Genomic DNA, 23,910 nt, shown 5'->3' with positions numbered 1-23,910 from the left:
CCAGCAGAGTGAGCCGAGCTGCCCCTGGCTTGAGTCCACTTAATTTTCTCCTAAGCTGCTTTGTGAGGCAGGCTCCGGGCACTGGACGTGTCCAGTCCTGCCGTGGCCGACTTTCTCCGAGGCCAAGGGCAGCTCCAGTTCCATGCCCCCTTCTGCCAGTTGAAACAGAGGCCGGCTCCAGCCGTGCCCTTGAGCTTGTGCAGAGCAGAGGGCATGCGTGAATGCTCAGCTCCTCTGGGCCTTAGACACGATCTGGCCCGTTCTAGGGCCCGGGAGGAGGACCAAGGCTGCAAAGTCAGCATGAACAAAGCTTCTCCCTCCTGCCTCTGCCAACACACAGTCAGTTCTTAACTCACTGCCCACTGTGCGCAAGGCGCCAGGAAAGAAACAGAGCTGGCCGAGACCCGGACTCGGAACCCACGGAGGGGCAGGAGGGTGCAGAGAGCTGACTCTACAGATGCCTGCCAGCTCTCACTCTGACGATCGCTCACAGGGCCGCCCGGTCTCTGCCACCCCCCACCACCCCCAACGTGGGCACCACGATTTGTCGTCTGAGCCCTAACTCCAATGCCTAGGGATCAAGCTGGAGAATTAAAGGACTTGAAGGAGAAATGTAATCAAAGTCCTTTTCCTTCTCCTTGACTAGTGAATTCATTCATTCATTCATTCATTCATTCATTCAACACATATTTCGAAAATGTGTTCTGTGCGCCAGCAGGGAGCCAGGTGCTGGGACTCGGCGGGGGCGGGGCGGTTCAATCCGACCTCCCTCAGCATCCACTCCCCCTCCCCATCCCCAGTCTGGCCCCCTCCTTCCTATTTGACCCAAACAGGTCAAGGACCTGCTCACCCCCCAAACCCCAGGGCTCTGTGTTTGACAGGGGGTGGTCCCGGCAGAAGCCCGCTCAGCACAACAGCGGCTATAGTACGATGTTATGGACAAAGCAGCTTCTTGGGTTTCTGCCCCTCTCCAGCCTCCCCTCCCCGCTCCTGGGATGGAAACCTTGCCACTCTCCACTCACATGCTTGAGTCACAAGGCCAAGCGCCCAGCAAAAGCAGGAGCTCAAAGATGCAAGAGATGAGTGCCCAGTGAAACAGAAACACAGCACTTCATCTCGTTCATCGTGCACTGTTCTTCTTTCCACGCCTAGGAAGGCAGCACCAGTGCCTCCTGCTTGCCCACCTCCCGCCTTCCTTCCACCAAGTGCTGGGGCCTCACTCCCTATTTCATCAGCTTCTTTCCTTTCTGCCTCCGCCTCCGCCCACAGAGGGTGTCGTATGTCCCTAGTGACCAGCACACAGACAGGTGCAAGAACTAGACAGGGACAAGGAGCTGGCACAGAGCACATGAACTCTGATGCCCACAGGCCCCTTCTTGGAGCCCTTCCTGGCCTGCCGTCTCTGGACCTCTGTGGCCCAGGGGAGCGGTGGGAGCCCGTGGTGGGTTGGCACCTTGTACACAGGCTTCCCGCTCTGCCCAGGCAGGTTGTTGTGTCCCATTGTCTAACTGCAGATTTCCATCTCTGATCCGCACGGGCAGATGGGCAAGCAGCTGTGCCAGGCCCCAGGGGACCCCAAGCTCCTGGGGAGGAGGCGCAGCCACCTGGCTCTCCAGACCAAGGCCTCAGGGGGCCCTCCTCAAGGGCAAGAGACAAATCAGGCCTCCAAAAAGGAAAAATACAAGAGCAGCTCTAAGCCAAACCCCACATCTTCTCCACTCCCTCCCCACTTGCTCCCATTCCTGAGCAAAGGACAGAGCGGGTGTCAGAGAGCCAGGGTGGCTGGGTTTCCTTCCCCGTGTTGAGCATATCCTCTGGCTCACTGTGTTTCTCAGAGCACGTTCTCCGACTTCTCTGGATAAAAACCTCGTTATTCTCAAAATTAGGGCTGGAGCCCTGGCTGCTTTCTGACAACCCGGCTGGGGCAAAAAGGAAAGCAGCTGCTTTTGAATGCTGCTCGGACCTCCTTATTGATGGACACTGGAACGAGTAACACACAGGCCTACACCTGCGACATACAGTCAACTGTCAGTTGTCTGTCCTTCATAGCGTCTGCAGACTGTCACAGCTGGATACTGGGTTGCTGGGAGTAGATGAGTCCAAAATAATATAGCTAACATTTATTTACATCTACTATGTCCCAGGCACTGTGTGGAGCTCTTTGTTTACATTAGCACACTTATTATTCATGACAACCCTATGAGGTAGGTAGAGAAACTAAGGCAGAGAGGTCAGCTCACTTGTCCAAGGCCAAACGACTAGAAAGTGGTACAGTCATAACCCACACCCAAGCAAGCCGACCCCAAAGCTTCATTTGTACCCTCTGTGCCACGCCATTTCTTGTGCCTGCATATGCTTTGCACACTGTAAGCAACTACACTGATACAGAGGGTTATTATTAGGTCACCAATAATAGAAAGAGCCGGGCGGTGATTACAGGGGATAGTCAGGGAAGATTTGTGTCTGAGCATTAATCTGATTAAACGTGGCCAAACTGCATTTCAGAGCTAATTGGAAAAATTATTTGCAATGTTTTGGGCTCTGAGTCTCTCCAGGAGCACAGAGACTGAAAATACGACTGGAAAACGATGCAAAGGACTCTTCCAGGACCCCCAACCCGGCACTTTCGGGGCCCCTGTCTTCCCAATCCACAGAGAGGCCAGAATAAGGGGAGTGTGGCCCCTTGTTGCCATCCTAGAGCCTCCCCCGCAACCCCTGCCAGAGAAAGAGGCCTCTTTCCAAAGCAAGAGATCACTTACTGTGAGATCAAAGAAGCAACGTCTAATTAGAGAGAGTCATTAATAGGCAATTAGCCTGTAATGGATTAGTGGATCTAGGCGGTGATCATCAAGGCTGCTAACATCATAAAAAGAGAGACAACCAGATACCGTGCGCCTCCAGACGGGTGTGCACACACGAATGGGTTCTTGCTTCCTGCTCCAGGTAAGTAAATTAAAGGAACCCGAATTTGATCAAGCCCTAAATCTAACTACATTTACGGGAAATACGGGAATAGCAGAACATGTCAAGTAGCACAATGAGGATGCAATCAGCCACGTCCAGAGTGTGAAAAACTCTGCAGGATAAATGACCCAGTTTCTTCAGCAAAACAGAGAGAGAGAGAGAGAGAGAGAGAGAGAGAGAGAAGAGAGAGAGAGAGAGAGAGAGAGAGAGAGAGAGGAGAGGGAGAGAGAGAGAGAGAGAGGAGAGAGAGAGAGAGAGAGAGAGAGAGAGAGAGAGAGAGAGAGAGAGAGACACACACACAAAACACCTGTACACTAGGAGTGGCTTAAATGCTATAAAAACCAATCACGATGTATGGACCTCATCTGGGTCCAAATTACAGAGAACACTCGAAAAAATTTATACAATAATCAGGGAAATATAAACACTAACAGGGTATTTGATTATATTAAGGAACTGTTCACTTTGTTTAGGTGTGATAATGATATTTTGGTGGTTTTCTAAATAATCCTTATCTTTTTCTTTTAAATTCAAATCCCCTTATCTCCTGAAGAAGTCCTTGTCTTTATACTTGATCTCTGCCCAAAAGGCCAAGAAACCATAGGAGTCCCTATCTTTAGAGATGAAAGGATAAACTGTCTAGGATTTGATTCAGAATAATCAGAGAGCAGGAAGGACTGGAATATACCTGAAAGGAGACTGCCCATGAGACGACTTCAAAATGAACAAAGCTCGGGTACATGGGGTTATTACAGTACTCTTTCTGCTTTCAAATATGTTTGATTGTCTTTAGCTTTTAACCATGTAAATCAGACCCTCCCTGATTTTGCTGTGGCAACAGTGCAATGAGCTCCTCCGAGCTGGCCAGGCCCCTGGCTCTGGCCTCTGGGGACCCGGGCAGAGAACCCTCAGGCTGCTTTCTCTTCCCAGCAGAACTGCTTGCTGCAGCCGAGGTAGAGCCAGTGCTGCGTAGAGAAAGCAGCCCTCCCTCCCACGGTCCCACCCGAGACCACGGTCCAGCCACATTCAGTCTTCTGAGGCAAAGCCCAACACCCCTCCTACCCTAGACTACCCTGGCTCCCGGCTCCAAGCTGAAAACCGAGAGCATCTCCAGCCCCTCGTTGCGTTTGCCTCTGAGCACCCTGGGGTCCGGAAAAGAACTAGCATTTCCCCAAAGCAGCATCTGCAGAAGCTGGATCCAGGGCCTGGTTGCCTCTCTGCCTCCCTTAGGTACCAGAAGCAGGAAATGCAAGGAGGGGAGAAGGCGGAAGGTGTGGGAAGGACAAGGCCACAGGTAAGCCAAGCCCCCCAGCCCACACTCCCCAGGCCTCTGCCAGCCCCACCTTGGGCAAACACCTGGCACCTCCAAGGCTGTCCCTCCCCGAGCACTTCCTGGTGCTACTGATAACAGAGCTTATGGGAGAGGAGAGGAGAGGAGAGGAGAGGAGAGGAGAGGAGAGGAGGAGAGGAGAGGAGGGAGGAGGGGAGGGGAGGGGAGGGGAGGGGAGGGGAGGGGAGGGGAGGGGAGGGGAGGGGAGGGGAGGGGAGGGGAGGGGAGGGGAGGGGGGAGGAGGGGGGAGGAGGGGAGGGGAGGGGAGGAGAGGAGAGGAGAGGAGAGGGAGGGGAGGGGAGGGAGAGGAGAGGGGAGGGGAGGGGAGGGGAGAGGAGAGGAGAGGAGAGGAGAGGAGAGGAGAGGAGAGGAGAGGAGAGGAGAGGAGAGGAGAGGAGAGGAGAGGGAGGAAAAGAGGAGAGGGAGGAAAAGAGGAGAGGGATAAGGGCATCTGGAGAAGTCCTTTGGAAAGGAGGAGACAGAAGGAGAGAGAACCATACCTGGCATTTCAGAGCTCAAGCCTGCTGAGTAAAGGAGAGGAAAGGGAAGGAGAGAGAGAAAAGGAGAAGGAAGGCAGCTGTGAGGAGGGAGGGGAGCGGGGAGGGTTAGAGAGGCCCCTGGGAATATATAAACTGAGTCAGGAGTCAGCCAGCCGCCTGGTCTGTTCCCATGGCCCCGCGCGCCGGGCCCCCCCCACCATGCCCAGCCCAGTTTGTCGGGGGGCCTGCCCTCACCACCCAGCAGGCTGTGCAGGGCCAGGCCACAGGTGCACCTCACACCCACGCAGCCCTTTCCTACCTCCCGGCAGCTGCTCCAGGAAGCGAGGCCAGGGCACTGACCCACCTGCCTCCCCAGGTGCCCGTGCTCGGAGGAGGCTCCACCTCAGCCCGAGTCAGGTGGCCAATCAAGAAGCCCAAAGGAGCCCGCCCAGAGCCCGCCTTTTGGGGCACATCACTCACTGTAGGGGACACAGGGTTAACCTAGTGCCCCGCCAAGGTGCTTGTTCCATATTCATGCCCACACTGGGCAGTCACGAGATGACCGCAGCCCAGCCGCCTCTGGGCTCCGCGCACCTCCCACCGCCCCACTCTCAACGACCTTCAGGACCACGGGGCCTGGGGTCAGCTCGGAAGCAGTTACCAGGCAAGCAGCCACCAGTCCCCACTCTACCAGCACTGAGAAGTGGGCCAGCAAGTCCCTCGCTGGCAGCCAAAGGCCCTCGCGACCAATCCCGGCAGCAGTCCCAACTCTGAAACTCAAGTCCTGGCTCTGCCGCTTGCTGGCTGCATGACCCACAGCAAGCCACCGATCCCTCCCTCCCTGGGAGCCTCAGTTGGAAAGTCACTGCGATCCACCCCCACCCCCAGCCCCGCCAGCCCGCACCTCCAGAAAGATGGGAGCATGCACAGAAGAAGTTTCCGGAAAGCGCTCTGGGCTCTCTGCAGAGAGGACGCTCTATAAATGCGGGGTGTCATTATCATAAACGAAAGTCCCTGCCCCACCTAGGAAGGAGGAGGCAGGTTTCTGCCAGGCTCTGCAATGCCACCGCCGAATAAGGATAAGGCGAGTGACAAACCAAGCCAGAGCGCCAAGGCGGCGCACACCCAGGCCCCCGGGCCTCAGGCACCCTGCCCGGGAGGGCCAGAGGCCCCCGGCTCCACCAGGAGGGAGCTGAACAGGGAAGGGGGAGGAAGGGAGGAGGCGGTGGAAGGGAGCATGACCTGGCCCTGGGACTTGTATTTGTGGGCTGACTAGGGCATCTCTAACCCTCCAGGGCTCGGGGTGGCTTGGAGGAACAGGGAAGTCAACCCCCAAAGGCTCCTTCTTCACCGCCCCTGGGAGGAAGCTGTGGCCTGCAGGAACCCCCGAGTGAAAGCAGAGCTCCCACCCAGGACTCCGGGAGTTGTCTGCCTCTCCTACGAACAGTAACAGTATGAATAATAACCTCTGACAGTCGCATAGCTGTTTGACTATTTTTCGCTGCAGCTTCACATAACCCAAAGGAGGAAACCCTCTATTATTCTCCCTGCTTCTCAGCTGATTTAAATGGAGAGGGGATAGTGAATTATCTGGAGTTACACACCCGTAGGGAAGTGCCACAGCCCCCCAGAAACCCCCGTCCCTGCCTCTCCACTCAGAGCCTTCTCTCCCACCCTCAGCAGCCCAGGGCTCAGCCTGCAAGGGGCGTGGTGAGCTGCAGCCCAGGTCCTGCTCTCTGGGAGGAGCCCCCTGGGTCCCTGCTCTCCTCCCCCCTACCGGGGGTGGGGTACACAGCGGCCCACTTCCACACTGGGCAAGTTCAGCGGCCTGGGTCCAGAGTTTTACTGGCAATCAGTTCCCTTAAAAACAAGAAACATCTACTCACTTTGTCCCTGATCATGGACAAGCCTTCCTAACCAGCCGATTTAAAAGGGTAAGGTCCCTCTGAGGTTGCGAATTCTAGGAGGTCCAGCCTTGGTCCATTGCTCCCCAGGCCTTGCATACAAACAGCCAAGAGTGATAGGAAGGCAGAGGTGGGGGGTGGGGGGAGAATGCCCTGTCTCGAGAATCTGCTCGGGCAGCCGCCCGGTTTGGGGTGGAGTAGACATGCAGTACGGACCATGGACATGCTGCAGCCCAGGCGCCTGAGAAAGCTCCCCGGCGGTGAACATGTTTCCGGGCAAGGGAACAAGACAGACAGCACGGCCAGCCTCCACCACGCGGGAGAGCCGGGAGGAGAATGGGGGGAGCAAGATGAATGGGAGGCAAAGCCCTCTTGGCATCCTGTTCAGTGAAATCTCAAATCTTGGTGCTAAGAAAGGGAGAGTCAAAGACCCCGACCCTCCAGACAACCTTCCTAATTGCCTACGAGCTCTCCCAAGATCACCAGGAAGGAGAGTTCTGGGGCGATCATTCCCGACTTGGTCTGTTTTAATTTACAAACTGAATACAATACTTGCATGTATTTGTGGGGCACAATGTGATGTCTGGATGCACGTATACCCTGTGACGTGATCCCCTCGGACTAACTGACGTATCCATCACCTCACATACTTCACATTTCTTTGCAGTGAAAACATTTAGAATCTACTCTTTTAGCGATTTTAAAATACACGATTATTATTAGATTATTATTAACCATACTGTGCAATGGATCACAAGAACTTATTCCTCTTGTCAGACTGAAACTTTGCTCCCTTTGACTGTTTCTTCTTTCCACCCCACCATGCCCCACCCCCAGCCAAAAGACTTTGTCTTGATAAGATCACCTGTCCAAGAAACACACAGAGGATGCTCCCCTTCCTGTTGGCCTCCCAAGCGCTAACCAAGAAATGACACCCCCACATCCCGCCCCCCCACCCCCAGTCCAAGCCAGGCCGGGAAGGCAGAGGGATCAGGCCGCTGGGCAGGGGGGTGTTTAGCTTGGCCTCAGCCCAGCGAGACAGACGACTCCACTCAACATATAGACGCCCAGGCTGGGCCCCTTGGACCGAGTCCCTCCCTTCCTTCCCCAGCAGAGAAAGGCTCTAGAGAAGGCCCCTCCCGGAGCTGGGGGCAGGGAGGGCGGCCGCACTTCAGGCTTAGAGAAGAGACTGAGCGGGGATCCCATCTCTCAAAGCATCTTTAAGCTACAGTAGCAGCTACACCCTTCTCTGCTCTTTGCCAGAGCAACTGGATTAAGACAAGAAGGCACTGACGGACACCATGCAGCCCCTAGCTCCTGGCTTGGCAGTGCCAGGGTGATGGTGCCAGTTTTGACAAGCAAAGACAAAAGCGACCTTAGGAGAAAGTGAACAGACAAGGAGTCATGTCATCCAGCCCCAACTTTTCTGTCTGGGCAGTAAGGGCTGAGCCCCAGGGAATGGACGGGCTGGCTGCTCTGAGCCGGGCCAAGGGGACATGATGGTGCACAGGTGGCCTGGGCAGGACATATGTGTACCTGCTTTGGGACCCCACCCCCATAGCCTCTGCTCTGCCACAGCCCCCTGTCACCTTGCCACAAGACTTTGATGGCCATCAAACAATTCTTTCAGGCCGTCCTTAAGAGGTGCCTCTAAGGTGTTCCAGGGCAAAAGCCCCTACATATTGGGGTGGCCCAATATAACCTTGTCTAGTGTCAAGAGGGGCTTTCTAAGGGGTCCTGTACTGAATCCCCCATCTGACCCCCTATGCCCTAACCCTAACTCTTCTGTCTCCAGTCACCAACTCAACTTTGCCCTAAGACTTAGATTCCCAACCCCACCCACTGCGCCCCTGAAACAGCTCTCAGTGTGACACCCTAAACCCCCATCACCCACCAATCTTCCTGTCCATGATGCTGCCTCCAGACCATAGACTAAACATGAGCTGGCAGCCTGCCTGGGCCAAGCCATCGCGTCCCGCTGCCCTGGGGGTGACAGAAGGCCTCCATCTCTGGTCTCCCTGCTCTCCCCAGGTGACAATTCGATCGTGCCCTGCTCGCAAACCTGCAGTGCTTCTCTGCTGCCTACAGAATAGAAACTAAACTTCTTAGCTTGAAATGCAAGGCCTCTTGTAATCCAGCCCCAACTTATTTATCCAATATAATCTTTTTTGTTTTTTTGAGACAGAGTCTCACTCTGTTGCCCGGGCTAGAGTGAATGCCATGGCGTCAGCCTAGCTCACAGCAACTTCAAAGTCCTGGGCTCAAGCGATCCTCCTGCCTCAGCCTCCCGAGTAGCTGGGACCACAGGCATGCGCTGCCATGCCCGGCTAATTTTTTATATATATTTTTAGTTGGCCAATTAATTTCTTTTTTGTAGCAGAGACCGGGTCTCACTCTTGCTCAGGCTGGTCTCAAACTCCTGACCTTGAGCGATCCACCCACCTTGGCCTCCCAGAGTGCTGGGATAACAGGCGTGAGCCACCACGCCCAGCCCCAACATGATCTTAACTACCACCCTACAAACTAAAAGTGTAGATTTGCTGTGCATGGTACAGGTCATTGGGGCCACAGGAATTCAGTGGAAGGAGAAGTCACTTCTGGCTGAAGCCATCAGGGCAGACCTCCTAAAAGGGCTGTGTGTGTGTGTGTGTGTGTGTGTGTGTGTGTGTGTGCGCGCGCACGCACATGCTGGGGAAGATATGATTCAGAATCGTGCACTGGGCCAGCTTGCACACGGTTCCGCCCTTCTCCCCCCTGCTTCACCCTCCTAGGAGCTTGTATGCACAAGGGACATATGTTGGAAAATCTGCACGGATGCAGGAAATTCTTTTCTGTTCTGAAGATTTGTCAAACTGCAGGCATCCAGGTCAATGACTGGGACAGAATCCCAAACGCTAGCAAGGGATAAGCTGTGATAAGTCCCCTGCTAGGGCTGGACCAGAGTGATAAAGAGAGCTGGCCTCCTCCATGGCTCCTGGCAGGGCAGTTTGCTGGGATGGCTTCCATTTCACCTGCCCCTGCGCCCTGCTCCTCTTCCAAAGGACTAACACCGGGAAGAAAGAAGAGCCTCTTTCTGGATCCCAACATTTCCAGTTTGGGCCTTTGGAGGGAAGGGTGTAAGAAGAGTTAAGAAAAAAATTTAAAATGCAACCTCCTCTGCCCTCTGTGATTCTGGCAACTGGACGCCATATATCAGTGACCAGGCAGGGGAGTAGGACATGGGACTGAACTTGGGAATGAAGGGACAGGAGACCAGACCAGACTCGTGGACGCCTGAACTAGCCAGCTCCTCCCTTCCCAGGCAGTGTCTCGAGCCAGAAAACAAGGAGGCCAGAGCCAAAGGAATAGGAGGAAAGGGAGTCAGGGAACAAAAGCCATAAATTGCGGCTCTCCTCGGCTGCTAAGGAAGCCTCTCCGCAGCGGCTGCACCTCCACGCTGGCCTGCGTCCTAACTCCCTGCGAAACACGCCACTGCACGATCCATCCGAGTGGGGTCCCCGCGTGCTTCGAGGCAGAGGGGGACCAGAAAATGGAAAACAGAGCTGAGAAGGGAAGAGAGCAAGTGAGCCCGAGGATGAGGAAAAAGAACTAATAAACTCTTGTTGGAATTAATTTCAAAAGAGCAAACAAAAGCAATGGATGTGGGGGGGGCAGAAGCAATGGATGTGGGGGGGACAGAAGCAATGGGGGGGGCAGAATCCCTAGGTTTAGCTGCTCCAGGGGAAGCCACCTGGGACACTGGAGACCTGGCCGTCCGTCCTGGGAGACTGGAGACCTGGCCGTCCGTCCTGGGAGACTCCTGGGGGGGGGGTCCAGGGCAAAAGACTCACTAATGCTCCAGGAGGGGCAGGAGGAGTAACTGGGAGTCATGTACCAAAGTGGTTATGCCTGTGTTGTTCACACCCAGAGACGTTAACAGGGCAGTTCCATCAACCGTATCCCCAGCCACAAAGCCATGCCGGATATGTAACAGGCTTGTCCAGCCCTCGAGAACAAGAGGTCACGGCATGACGGGCGACACAGAACGCGTGCCTACAGAGGCCGAGCCCCGCACCGCATGGTTTGCAGTCTCATTTCCTTTCAGCCAGACAACCCTAGGAGGTAAGTATTATCCTCTCCATTTTACAGATGAGCAAACTGAGGTTCTAAGAGGTTGCGTGTGTAGGAGAAAAATACGTGCCCTAAATTCCCAAAGACCTAGATTTGAATCATGGCTCACTGGCTATGTGACCCAACTATGTCACCTTGCACAGGTTAACACCTCTGAGCCTCAGCTTCTCATCTTCTAAAATACGGACACTGCTCCTTCCTTCCCAGGTTGTTGCAAAAATGACATAAGCTAAATCATGGAAAGCTCCTAGTCTGCACTGGTAAGTGAGCATACTGAGTTTAGTAAACGTTTGTTCTCTTCCTTCCACAGCCCCCTTCATTCAGATACTCAGTGTCCAATGTGTGAAAAAGTGAAAAGGGAATGGAATTTAGGGAAGCCCTTTTATATGCCAGGCACTTTACTAGGTCTTTAGGGTGGGGTGTGGAGATTAACAAGAATGACAGGGTCCCTGCCTTCCAGGACTTTACAGCTTAGCAAGCCAAGCCCATAAACCACTGAAGCACAGGCGCTATGTGAGAAGGAGCCATGCAAGACAAAGGCAAGGACAGGAGCTTTGGGAACTTGGACAGAGGCGGGAGGAAGGAGGCAGGAACAGAGCTAGCTGTGACTCCTGCGGGCAACTGGGAAGGCTGAGAAGGGGTCATGTGACTTCTGAGAATGGTCAGGATTTGGAGACGCAGAGGGGAGACAGGAGCAGGCTGCTTCAGTAGAAATGACTCCGGGCGGGTGCGGTGGCTCACCCCTGTAATCCTAGCACTCTGGGAGGCCCAGGCAGGGAAAATCGCTCAAAGTCAGGAGTTTGAAACCAGCCTGAGCGAGACCCCATCTCTACTAAAAATAGAAAGAAATTAATTGATCAACTAAAAATATATATACAAAAAAGTTAGCCGGGCATGGTGGCGCATGCCTGTAGTCCCAGCTACTCGGGAGGCTGAGGCAGGAGGATGGCTTGAGCCCAGGAGTTTGAGGTTGCTGTGAGCTAGGCTGACGCCACGGCACTCAATCTAGCCTGGGGAACAAAAGTGAGACTCTGTCTCAAAAAAAAAAAAAGTGACTCAGGGGGCTTGGGGTGGGGGGTCTCTCATGCGGCCTCTCCCAGGACAGACACCGGTAGGACTCACAGGACACTAACCAGTCCGTTAACACCTGCTTTCAGCCTTCAGGTGGCTGCAAACGGCTGGTCCTCCCACTGGGAGGCAGAGTCTGCCCCCCAGACCCCCCGTCCCTTGTGTCTAAGCCGGCTCAGTTTCACCAACAGAATGTCACAGATAGGAAGCTGGGTGACTTCTGAAGCTAGGGCGTAAGAAGCCTGGAAGTTTCCACTTGGGTCTCTTGGAATGCTCCCTCTTGAGACATTCTCTCTCCTGAACCACCTGCCTCGCTGAGGGAAGCTCGAGCCCTGTGAAGAGGCTGCACGTGGGTGCTCAGGGTGGCAGGCCCCACTGAGCTGCCACATGACAGCCGGCGTCACTTTCCAGTGATGTGAGGTGCTACCTTGGCTGTCCAGCCGGTCCAGCCTTCAGAGGACGGTAGTGGCAGAAGAAAACCTAAGCGAGGCCCCATCTGAGCCCAGTTATCCTGGAGAACCAAACCCAAGAAGTAAGAATAAATATTTGTTCTAGCACTCTGGACGGCTGAGGTGGGAGGATCACTTGTTGAGGTCAGGAGTGCACAACCAGCCTCAGCAAGAGCAAGACCCTGCCTCTACTGAAAATAAAAAGAAATTAGCTGGGTGTGGTAGAGAGTGCCTGTAGTCCCAGCTACTCGGGAGGCTGAGGCAGGAGGATCGCTTGAGCCCAGGAGTTAGAGGTTGCTGTGAGCTAGGCCGACACCACAGCACTCTAGCCTAGATGACAGAGAAAGAACTCTGTCTCAAAAAAAAAAAAAGAATAAATCCTTATTAAGGTTACTACATTTTGGGTGATCTGCTATGCAGCCACAGATAACCAAAACACCAGGTCTCTACTTGGCTGACCTGGTTATTACCAAGGAATTTGGGGCAAGGGTCACACTGGAAATGGATGAGAGAAGAGGTGAGAAGAGAAGGAATTGTGTGTTGGCACAGGGAGAGATAGGTCCAGCTCCCCACTCCCCTCGGCTCTTCCCGACATGATACCGGATCAATATAACTCATAATTCAATTTGCCCCCAGGGAAATAACTGGGGAAAAATCAGTACATATAAAGACATTCATAGCAGAGCTATTCATAATAGCAACAAATTGGAAACAACCCAAATTCTTGGTAATAAGAGAAAAGTAATACAGCAATGGAGTAACGTGACAGAATTACTTATAGCTACTTCAAATGACAAATTTATAGACAACTGTCATACCTGGGAGTGTCTGCATAAAATAATATTAGACAAAAAGAAATGCATGACACAGGACAATAGCTACACATGAATGACAACCATGTAAACACGTTAAGAAAGATCAGGACACATGGGATGGGCATACAGTTTAACATTTACTTACCCATTTTTAGGTAAAGTTGATTAAGTACCAAGTACCAGTTCAACCTCACAAATCCTAAAAGTGGGGTCATGGCTGCATGGGAGCTGGGAGAAGACAGCATTTCGGACGATTGGAACACGCTCTCTGTTACTCAGGGAATTTGGGTAGAAACCCAGGGCTGGGGGGAGGGGAAGGGTGGGCTGGATGACAAGGATGGCGGGAGCAGGAGGGGCTGTGGCATCTCCCCAGCAGGGTAGCTGAATGTTAGAAAACAAATCCGCTGTGTTTGCTGACACAGTGCAAAGAGAAGGACTCACAAAAGCCACCCATTATCCCATAATTATTGTCTCTCTCGTGCCTGCAATTAACGGCTGTCTGAGAGGCGGCTGCTGGGGTAAATAAACGTTCCCCGCGTTACCGTCAATCAGCCAGCTGAGGCGCCAATTAGCAAGCCCACTGCAGACACTCCCGTCCCGCTGCACCGCGGGCAGAGAGGGGCAGGACCAGACGGACCGCACAAATCCTGGGCACACGCCCACCCCAGAAGCAGGGAAGGGACGCTCAAAGTGACATCCTGGGTCCCAGGTGCTCTGATGCCCAGGGCCACCACGTCAGAGGGGCCCGTGTGTTCGCGTTGGCCTAGGTGCTGCCACGGCTCAGGAGTGGGGCAGCCCTCGACCCGTGGGAGTCCACAGAGGGAAGGAGAGGCAGGAGGAGGCCTCCGAGCTGCTGGCACCTCCAGAGTTACAGCGGAGAAGAATCAGAGGGCAAAGAGAGGGATCCGACAGGGAGCCACCTTGATTGACCCCCCTGACACGGGACACCGGCCTTTGGCTGCTTTTCGTAAGCAGCAAGCTCAGAAACACAGAGAAGGCGCACGCGTATTGAAATCAGAGGTGGTTCTTTTGTCCAGAGGAGATGGGCAGGAGAGCAAGCGGCGGAGAGAGGCCGCCCAGCTCCTCTCCCAGGGATGTGGGGGAGACGCTGCGTGGGACCTACAGTCCTGCATGGCACGCTCAGCGCCTGGTCACGGGGCCACAGCAGCCAGCGGGGCCCTCCCTCCCGTCACAGACTGCAGCCGGCAGGGCTCGGGCTGCAGGACAAGACGCCCGGAAGACGCGGGCCAGGCTGCCAGGACGCCTGTGGGGTCAGAGAGGCAGGTCGTGCTTGCCGGGGATTATCTGGTCCAGTGGTCCTCGATCTTGGCTTCACACTAGAATTACCCAGAGAGCTTTTCAAAAATACTGAGGCCTGGGTGCCCAGCACAGACCAACTGAATCAGGACCTGTGAGAGATGCCCAGGAACGTGCATTTCTTTCAAGTGCCCCGGAGGATGCCGATGACTACTCTAATTTCTTCAATTACAGATAAAGGACCAGGAGTCTGGGGCCTTAATAACTTGCTGAACCTGAAGACTGGACAGCAGGAATAGAAAAAAAAAAAAAAAGATAAGAATAGTAAATATTTAATAAAAAATAAATAAAAATAACTTGCTAAAGGTGGCAGAACCAGTGGGGAGCAGAGCTGGAGTTAGAACCAGCTCATCTGAGTGCAGGGATGGAGCCCTGGAGCTCAAAACTGCTGGCTGGATAAATGAATGAGCCTCTAAGGACCCATCCACCACAGGGGTCCGTTCCTGACCCTGCTAGGGTCCACAGTTTTACCCGCGATTTGCATAAAGATTAGAAGGCAGGGCTATCAGATCTGCCACTGACAAAGCTGGGGGGGGGGATGGCTAACATTCCATACGCTGAAACTACAGCCTAACACTGACGAAACCACAGATCAGAGATGTAAAAGCCAACATTTAAAAGATTCCAGTTGTGCATATAATCCCGAGGTTTGAAATACACAGGCTCAAGAGCATGCCACTAATAAAATGGGGAAAACACAAATACAATCTGTATTTTTTCAAATCCATAATGTTTTATGAAAACCTTATTATGAGCCAGGCATGAGGGCATGTGCCTATAATCGCAGCTACTCACGAGACAGAGGTGGGAGGATCACTTGAGCCCAGGAGTTTGAGACCAGCCTGGGTAATATAGTGAGACCCATTTCAAAAAAACCCTTATTATGAGCATTCCAAGAAATGAACAGGGAGTTTGCGATCAAATACTCTGGAAATAGTCTTTTATCTGTCCTCAGGAACCTGGTCAGTAGGACTGATTTCAAGACCTTAAAAAGTAGGATCCTCCTCCCTCTCCCCTACACCCTCATCCCTATTCCTAGCTCAATAATTCAGAGCAGGGAGGCTTCTCAGATTTTATTTATTTATTTTTTATTTATTTATTGAGACAGAGTCTCGCTTTGTTGCCAGGCTAGAGTGAGTGCCATGGCGTCAGCCTAGCTCACAGCAACCTCAAACTCCTGGGCTCAAGCAATCCTCCTGCCTCAGCCTCCCGAGTAGCTGGGACTACAGGCATGCGCCACCATGCCCGGCTAACTTTTTCTATATATATTAGTTGGCCAATTAATTTTTTTCTATTTATAGTAGAGACGGGGTCTTGCTCTTGCTCATGCTGGTTTTGAACTCCTGACCTTGAGCAATCCGCCCGCCTCGGCCTCCCAAGAGCTAGGATTACAGGCGTGAGCCACCGCACCCGGCCAATTCTGCCTTTCTGACAAGCTCCCAGGTGATGTAGATGCTGCTGGGCCTTGAAGAGCAAGCATTTAGAGAGCCCCAGAGGCCTACCTGTGAACGCGGGCACCCCGAATATGCTTTGGGTGCCTGTGTCCCTTTGCAGAGAGCCTGGCAACTTCAACAAGTGGAGAAGCCGGAGTGAGAGGTAAGGAAGTTCCCAACGGCACACACTACGCTCACCTGATAAGCAAACGTATCGGATGAGCAAAGAAGAATGAAAGAGACCCACGGAAAGAGAGAAAAGACGAACGGGGAGAGGGGACTGTATTTCAGCCCAGTGCGGGTCAAGAGATTTTCCAAACAGCGCAGCAGATCGCAAAGCGGCGCCACAAAAAGGACTGCGCTTCGTCAGTGAGGGTTCACGTGTGTTTGGAACCTGCGTGGAGGAGGCTTTGGGCTCCCCTTGACACTGCCCTTCCCTCTAACTCACAGCACATCCTTTCGTGCAGGATCGGGGCGATCAAAGCCTGACAGCTGCGCACGGGAAACAACCTGAGGCTTTCAGGACAATGAGCTCGATTTAAACACCCAGGATTTGCGGATTTGCGGATTCACTCTGACACGGGCATCGGAGTTCCATGGAACAGGCCACGTCTAGAGTATTATGTTCAATTCTGGACAGTTTATTTCCAGAGAAGATTAAAAGCTCCCACGCACCGAACTGCCCGTGGTCGGCAGGCTCTAGTCTCGGCTTTTTACAGGTATTAATTGAGTTAATCCTCTGGACAACTCTATACAAGCAAGCATTATCATCACTCGCGTTTCACGGATGAGTAAATCAAGGCTCAGAGAGGTGAAGGATTATAACCAGGGTCACGCAGCTGGTGAGCTCGGAGCCAGGTGCAAACCCAGGCAGACAGACCACAGAGACTGTATCTTTCCCGCTGAGGCTCTGGAGTCTGGCCTCTTGGCACTCGCCTTGGTGCTCTTGAAACGATGACAAACAAGGGAGCCCAGACAAGGGTGGCTGGGATGTGAAAAATGCATCGAACAGTACCAAAGTGTGGAAGTCAGAAGAAGAAAACGTAAGTTCCACATTAAGGAAGGACACGAGTTGGTGCGCCCAGCGGTGGAGAAAGGTGCTTCACAGAGCAGCCCTCCCCAGCCGCTGCGGGCATTCAGGTGGTGGCTGGCTCTCTGCGTGCCCGAGACGCTAGACTAGAAAGGCAACTGCTATTTGGGAGGAAAGCTTAACCAAATGAGAGACTGAGTCCCTCTCCTGCCTTGCTCTCTCCATCTGGAAAACAGGCTCTGACTCCAGGAGCACAGTGTTTCTAATGAGCTACATTTAGCCAGGATCTGCCCACCGATTCTGGTCTGTGTGATGGAGAGAAAGTGACAGCAGGCAGTGCCAGCCAGCACTAAACTTGGCCGGGACGCCTGTGAATCGGGCCAGAGGAAGGATTGTAGGAAATATGCAAATGAGCTGCTACTGACACCTTGCTGTCCCCCCCGGACCTGTAATCCCATGACATGGTTCTTAAACTCCTCCCAGGTGGCTGACAACAGCTCAACTCCTTCTCAAAGAAATACTAAAAAGATATAGAGTCAATTATAAAAAGTATAATTAGAGGCTCAGTGTTTCCTAACCCAAATCATACTGTGGACCAGCGCCACCTCTACATGATCTGAGGGCCCTGGAAGTGAGCGACAGAGAAAAGTCTCCAAGCCTCCTTTGGCAGAGCATGGCCAGATGTGACCAAACTCCATCCTGCAAATCCTTCAGCCAGTGACTGGGTAACAGCGATCCTGGCTCTGAGCCGGAAAGTGAAGACATAATCTGAAATCTCAGCCCCGCAAAACCCTCCCCAAGCGGGGCGCCCGGGGAGGGTGGGGGAAGGGACTTCCCAGGCACCAACTATTTCAAGGCACTGTGCTAATTGCTGCAGGGACATACGCATTTATCGGATAGAAAGACATATGTGGACAGGATATTTCAGGACAACTTCTATTTCCAAATGGCTGTTTCAGCCAATGAAAGGACACTTTTTAAAAATGGAACTTAATAAGCGTTGATGACTCTGGCCTTGGTTCTGACAAACACCAAATTTGGGAGATGCAGGGCCCATTGGGATGCTTGCTTGCTTCCTATTTAGATTCGAGAAAACCCTCTCTGAGGTCTAGACGCTCCCGACGTCTCCACGCTCACCACTCTACTACCTCCTTTCCGCCAGACTCTCCTAATAAGGAAGCCAGCGCGGCTTGGCCGGATGCAGCCCACGGAGAGGTGTCTGTCCCCACCGCCGGATGACACAGCTTCCTTTCTCAGACCCTCGCCCGCCCGATCCCCCTGAGGCTTCTCTCCACTGAGAACCGCCTCCCCACACCCCGTCTCTGCTGGGCGGCTCTTCCCGAGGTCTCAGTGTCCCCCTCTTCTTCCCGCTTTCTAAATCTGGAAGCGCCACCACCAGGCTAGGACTCTCGGGGCCTCAGAACCACCTGGGCTCTGACGGGGGCTCGGCCTCCCCCGCACAGCCCTGGAGAGCTGGTGGAGGAGGGGCACCCGGGCATCACCCCCAAACAGCACAGCAGGGCCAACAGGGACTCCTCCTGGCCCCTCTGCTCCCCTCCCCCCAGCCCCCCACATAGCCACCGGAGCAAACTCTCCCTCCTCTGCTGAGTCACTGGACCTTCCCGGCGGGGACCCATGCTCACGTCTAAACACACCCAGGGCAAGTGTCCACAGTAACAGGGGTCTCAAGGAGGAGCAGAAAGGTAGGGGTGGAGCACAGGGGAAAGGAGGTAAGTTAAGCCCACCCTGCTAGCTGCCACCAGGTGGTTAAATTGGGTATAAGCAAGGACACTGGATTTCTGGATTCAGAGAAGGCCTGTCCTGCAAAAGGAAACTTCGGCTCCTAGAAAAACAGCTACGGCATCAGACACCCCCTAATATGGGGGAGGAAGCAGTAAGGACTGGCCCTGGGTGGGGTCTCTGATTCTCCAAGCCTTGCCTCAGCTTCCTTGTGACTTTCTATCTGCACGGTCTGAAGGACCCCCCGAGGTCAGAGCTGGACAAGCCCTCCCGAGATGCATATGAACACGAGAGTAACAGACACTGTCGCTTCGCCCCTCCAGAGGAGGTGGCACCTACCACCTGCCTCTTCCGGAACACAGGGTCTGGGCACCTGGGGAGGGGCAGCCAGCTGGGCAGCCCTGAGTGGCCACAAATGAGCCATGGCTGCAGGGGGTGCATGACCCAGTGGAGTCAGATAAATAACCGCGCCCCCACCTCCGTCGTCTTTCTGCCCACGTCCACACTCGGGTCACACGAGGGCAAGAAGTGGGCTCGGACAGGACACGTGGAAACATCCGTAAATTCTAATTCTGGTTCCTCCCCACTTCCCGGTGTGGCCTTGGGTAAGTGTCCCCTCATCTCAGAAGGAGATTCTTCGTGAGTAAAAAGGGGTAATCAACTGTCACCCTGCACCCAAACCATACTAGAATCCATTAGAAAGAGAAAAGTGACCCTGGACAACCTTGGGGGGAAGACGGTGTACGGGGTGGGTGTGAGGCAGAGCGTATGGGTGAAGCGGTCAGGGGTTCCTGCAAGAAGGGTGCTCAACAGCTTCCCCGTGCAAATGGGTTCATCTTCAAGAACTGGGCACAACCTCCTTGCCCTCTGGCACAACCCTAAGGTACTAATTCTCCTTTTCAGAAACCCACCATCTCCCCGGCCTCTCTTCATCCTGCGGGAGACAGAAATGTGCACCCTACTCGAGCTCCAGCAGAATTCCTAGCCGCACACACCCACCTTCCTGGCTAGCATGTTACGGAGCCACCGAGAGCCTGAAATACCAAATCAAGAGCCCTGGACACGATGCCTGCTGACCGCTCTCATTTTTGCAGTTGGAAACGCTGCTGCTCAAGGCAGTGGGTGCTGAGTCAACTACTCCCAAGACGCCCAGAGAGGCGCAGACACGCTCCCCACCCTCCTCAACCGCCCCCCTCAGCCGCAGGCCCTATTTCGGCAAACCCCGCCACTCTGCGCCCGGCCCTGCCTTCAACACGGCTTGAAGCCGAGAGGGAGTACGCCCACATGGAGAGGAAGTGTCTGCCGGCTATAAACGCCTTGCCCATTCTTCTGTTTGCAAAGGGCAAAGTCCACGGGAAGGGAGGGGACAGGACCATCTACTGAGCCCCCCCACGAGTGGGCGGACCAGGTCCTGAGAGAACAGCAAACAAGCTAAACTCACACAGCACGGCCGGAAATGGAACAGAGCTGGCCGGGCGCGGTGGCTCACGCCTGTAATCCTAGCACTCTGGGAGGCCGAGGCGGGCGGATTGCTCGAGGTCAGGAGTTCAAAACTAGCCTGAGCAAGAGCGAGACCCCGTCTCTACTAAAAATAGAAAGAAATTAATTGGCCAACTAAAAATATATAGAGAAAAAATTAGCCGGGCGTGGTGGCGCATGCCTGCAGTCCCAGCTACTGCTCGGGAGGCTGAGGCAGGAGGATCGCCCGAGCCCAGGAGTTTGAGGTTGCTGTGAGCTAGGCTGATGCCATGGCACTCTAGCCCGGGCAACAGAGTGAGACTCTTGTCTAGAAAAAAAAGAAAAGAAAATGGAACAGAGTGGTACACAGTCCATCACATGATCCCGATTCTTATTCCAGCCCTATCTTTTATTTATCACGACAAATATTCACAGGGTCAGCATTCTGCCTGGGTCTTCCAGAGCCACTCTGCCCCTCCCCCTCCAGCCACTCCTCACCGTGGCCACCTGGTGCCAAGAATCCCCCCACTGTCCCCTCCAGAACTGCAGCTGACCTTAGTCCGCGGTCAAGGCCACACTTGGCAGGCCTCCCGCTGACTGTCATCTCCGCAGTCAGACTGGAGATAAGACAATGAAAAACTGGCTTCTCTGGGGGCTGCTTGGAGGCTTTCCTGTCAGAAACATCTCCCAGAAGCCTGAGGCCTTTAGGCCCCTGCGCGGAACCTGCCCTCACAGCACGCCTAGCCGGCTGCCTACCCCACGCTCTCCTCCCCCGACCCGCTCCCCTCACAGACGCCAGGGGACACCCAGGCTGCGACAGGCTCAGCCTCATCTTTCCACAGCTCTCCTCAGCATCAGCCTCTTCAACGCCTGAGAACCAGCAAGAGGCCTCTGGTTCTGGGCCCGGCTCCAGGCCCTCGACTCTGAGGTGGCCGGGACAGATACGTTTGGACCCTGAGATCCCCGTTTCTCTCCATATAAGAATCTTGAGTTTTTCTCACAGCGAGAATAAAACCGGGCAAGGGATTATTCAGCAGGCGTAGGGTAGACCGTGAACCTGAGCAACAGAGACGCCAGTTCAAGCCTTGGCTCTAGCTGGCTGCCTCTGTGGCCCTGGGACTCAGTCACCTCACAGGCGAGAGCTGTGAGGACCCCACCAGGCGACAGGACACGTGGAAAGTGGGAGAGGCTTGAGGTCCTACACACACCTGAGGAGCTTCAGTTTGTACCCTCTCTCAGTGTTTCTCAAACTGAAAGCAGTGACTCGTCTGTGAGTGTGAAATCAAGCTGAAGGGTAAGACTATCTTTAAAAATACATATGTATGTATAGACCAGACAGGACTAGAATATAATACGCACCACACACCATAAGGGTAACACGCGTGTTGCCATTAATAGATTGGGATAAAAATATATTTCTACTGCTTGCCATACAAAATGTTGATGAGGGGCAGGGTGCAGTGGCTCAAGCCTGTAATCCTAGAACTTTGGGAGGCTGAGGCGGGAGGATCGCTTGAGGTCAGGAGTTCAAGACCAGCTTGAGAAAGAGTGAGACCCCATCTCTACCAAAAATAGGAAAAATTAGCCGGGGGTAATGAATGGCACAAGCCTATAGTCCCAGCTACTCGGGAGGCTGAGGCAAGAGGATAGCTCAAGCCAAGAGTTCAAGGTTGCAGTGACCTACAATGACGCCTCTGCACTCTACCCAGGACAACAGAGTGAGACCCTGTCTCAAAAAAAAAAAAAAAAATATATCAATTAGGTCTTAATTTTAAAACTTTCTTGCAGATGCCCCCAGCCGTGTAGCTTGCTTCCTCCCCTCAGCAGATTGGGATGGCAAACTCTTTAGGGTAAGGGCCGTGTCTCTACGTTCTCAAGAACATCGACCTTCCCAGCAGAGGGAAGCTGTCCGCTGGCTGGAAAGCGTCCACTGAATAGAAATCAATGTGGGAGGAGAGGAGGGGTGCCCGCCGCTGACAGTGCCAGGCACCGTCCCAAGCGCTGGCCCTGCGGGTCCACGTCAGCACCTCCATGTTACAGACGAGGAAACCCAAGCTCAAAGGGGTTCAGCTGTCCGCAGCGGGACCAGGACTGAGATCTGGGTCTGGATGGTCCCTGGCTCTCCCGCTGACCCCGCCGCCTTTACCACTGCCAGGGAGAGCCCCTGCACCGCCCCATCGGACCTTCCACACGCCCGCTCGGCCAAGACAACTCACACCGCGAAACGCACACACACGGGGTCGGAAACAACACAACATTCTCTCCTACCTGCCTTTCTCTGGCTTTTCCAATCCCATGAGGGAGAGCAGAGAGGGCTGTGCTGGGGGCATCTGGGATTTGTCTTCCTCCTTGTCCCGCCCTTGTCCTTCTCTGCCTCTTTTGAGGCTGATTTCCCCCTGCTCACCCCCCTCCCCCAATACCAGCCAACCGGTTACCCGGGCAACCCAGCTGGGAGGCTGCCAGTTACCACGGCAACCCAGCATGGCCGCCAGGCTGCCTTGCTTAGGAAGGTCAGGGGACCAGCCGGGCTGCAGAGCAGCTGGGATGTTGCAGGCAGGACTGGCCCACGGAGGGGGCCCTACGTGCCCGAGAGAACTAAGTTTCTGCTGTCAGGGGACCATCTTTTAGTTTCCCAGGAAGCAGGCTCCCCCAGTTTGGGGCATGAACCCCAAGCTAACCTCCCCCCTTCTGCTGCCCAAGCCAAGCCAAGCCTGAGCCCTCCCACCTTTTCAACAGAGTCCCGGTCACCTCCCTGCAAGGAAGGTTTCTCAGACTCAGCAGCAACTGGCTGTCACTCAGCCTGACCCCTGGGGCCCTCTCACCCTCCTCCCTTCCTGAGCATATCTGGGAGTCAACATGCAAGCAACACGTGTGTGTCTGCATGCAGATGTAGTCTCTCCACGAAATAAGCTGGTCATAATAAAGAATAAAGAGCTAATATATTCTAGTATTTACTATGTGTGTGCCCCACATGTTCGAGGGGCCTCGTGTGAAGTTTCTCAACTGATCCAGGCGACAAATGTATTATCCCCACTCTGCAGATAGAGCAACTGAGGCTCAGAGAAGCTAAGGGACTTGTTCAAGGTCGCACAGACATTAAACAGCAGAGCTCAGATGAAGTTGCATACAAACCAGCTTCCTACAAGTCCTTGAGCCGCTGCCCCTCCCTCGACAATCCATCACTGGCCTGACTTCAAGGAGACATTCTGAATGTCTATTAAAAGATTATTCAGTGCCAGGTGTTTTATTCACATTACATTTTTTTTTTTTTTTTTTGAGACAGAGTCTCGCTTTGTTGCCCAGGCTAGAGTGAGTGCCGTGGCGTCAGCCTAGCTCACAGCAACCTCAAACTCCTGGGCTCAAGCGATCCTCCTGCCTCAGCCTCCCAAGTAGCTGGGACTACAGGCATGCGCCACCATGCCCGGCTAACTTTTTCTATATATTCTTAGTTGGCCAATTCATTTATTTCTATTTTTAGTAGAGACAGGGTCTCGCACTTGCTCAGGCTGGTTTCGAACTGACCTTGAGCAATCTGCCCGCCTCGGCCTCCCAGAGTGCTAGGATTACGGGCGTGAGCCACCACTTCTGGCCTATTCACATTATTTTATTCCATTTTGTCCTCACCTCTGTGAAGGAGGCTTTGGTCTCCTCACACAATAGCTTAGGAACCTGAGACCAGAGAAGTTAATAACTTTCCCAAGCTAATGACACCCAGCGTACGGTCCCTGCCTAGGAGAACCCTGTCCGGACCCTCCCAGGGGAGTCTATGACTTCTTTTCTTGGCCGCCAAAATAGGTGGCAAGTCTCCATCGT

General features: G+C 53.9%; 1 protein-coding gene across 12 annotated transcripts in view; it reads right to left on the bottom strand.

Annotated features, from left to right (window-relative positions):
• Positions 1–23,910, bottom strand: part of PLEKHA6 (pleckstrin homology domain containing A6) — a 138,619-nt gene that overhangs the window by 90,803 nt on the left and 23,906 nt on the right. Inside the window, exon 1 of one of the 12 annotated variants that reach the window (XM_020284438.2) lies at positions 22,366–23,361. The exons of the other annotated variants lie outside the window; for them this stretch is intronic. Coding sequence (XP_020140027.2) covers positions 22,366–22,580 — 215 coding nt within the window. The 5' untranslated portion in view covers positions 22,581–23,361. Of the gene's footprint in view, positions 1–22,365; positions 23,362–23,910 lie in introns of those variants that run through there. 12 annotated transcript variants of the gene reach the window in all.

The sequence above is a fragment of the Microcebus murinus genome, chromosome 23 (genome assembly GCF_040939455.1).
Source record: "Microcebus murinus isolate Inina chromosome 23, M.murinus_Inina_mat1.0, whole genome shotgun sequence".
Classification (NCBI taxonomy): domain Eukaryota; kingdom Metazoa; phylum Chordata; class Mammalia; order Primates; family Cheirogaleidae; genus Microcebus; species Microcebus murinus.
Note: the sequence above shows the minus strand (reverse complement) of the source record. Positions and strands in the feature narration are given on the sequence as shown.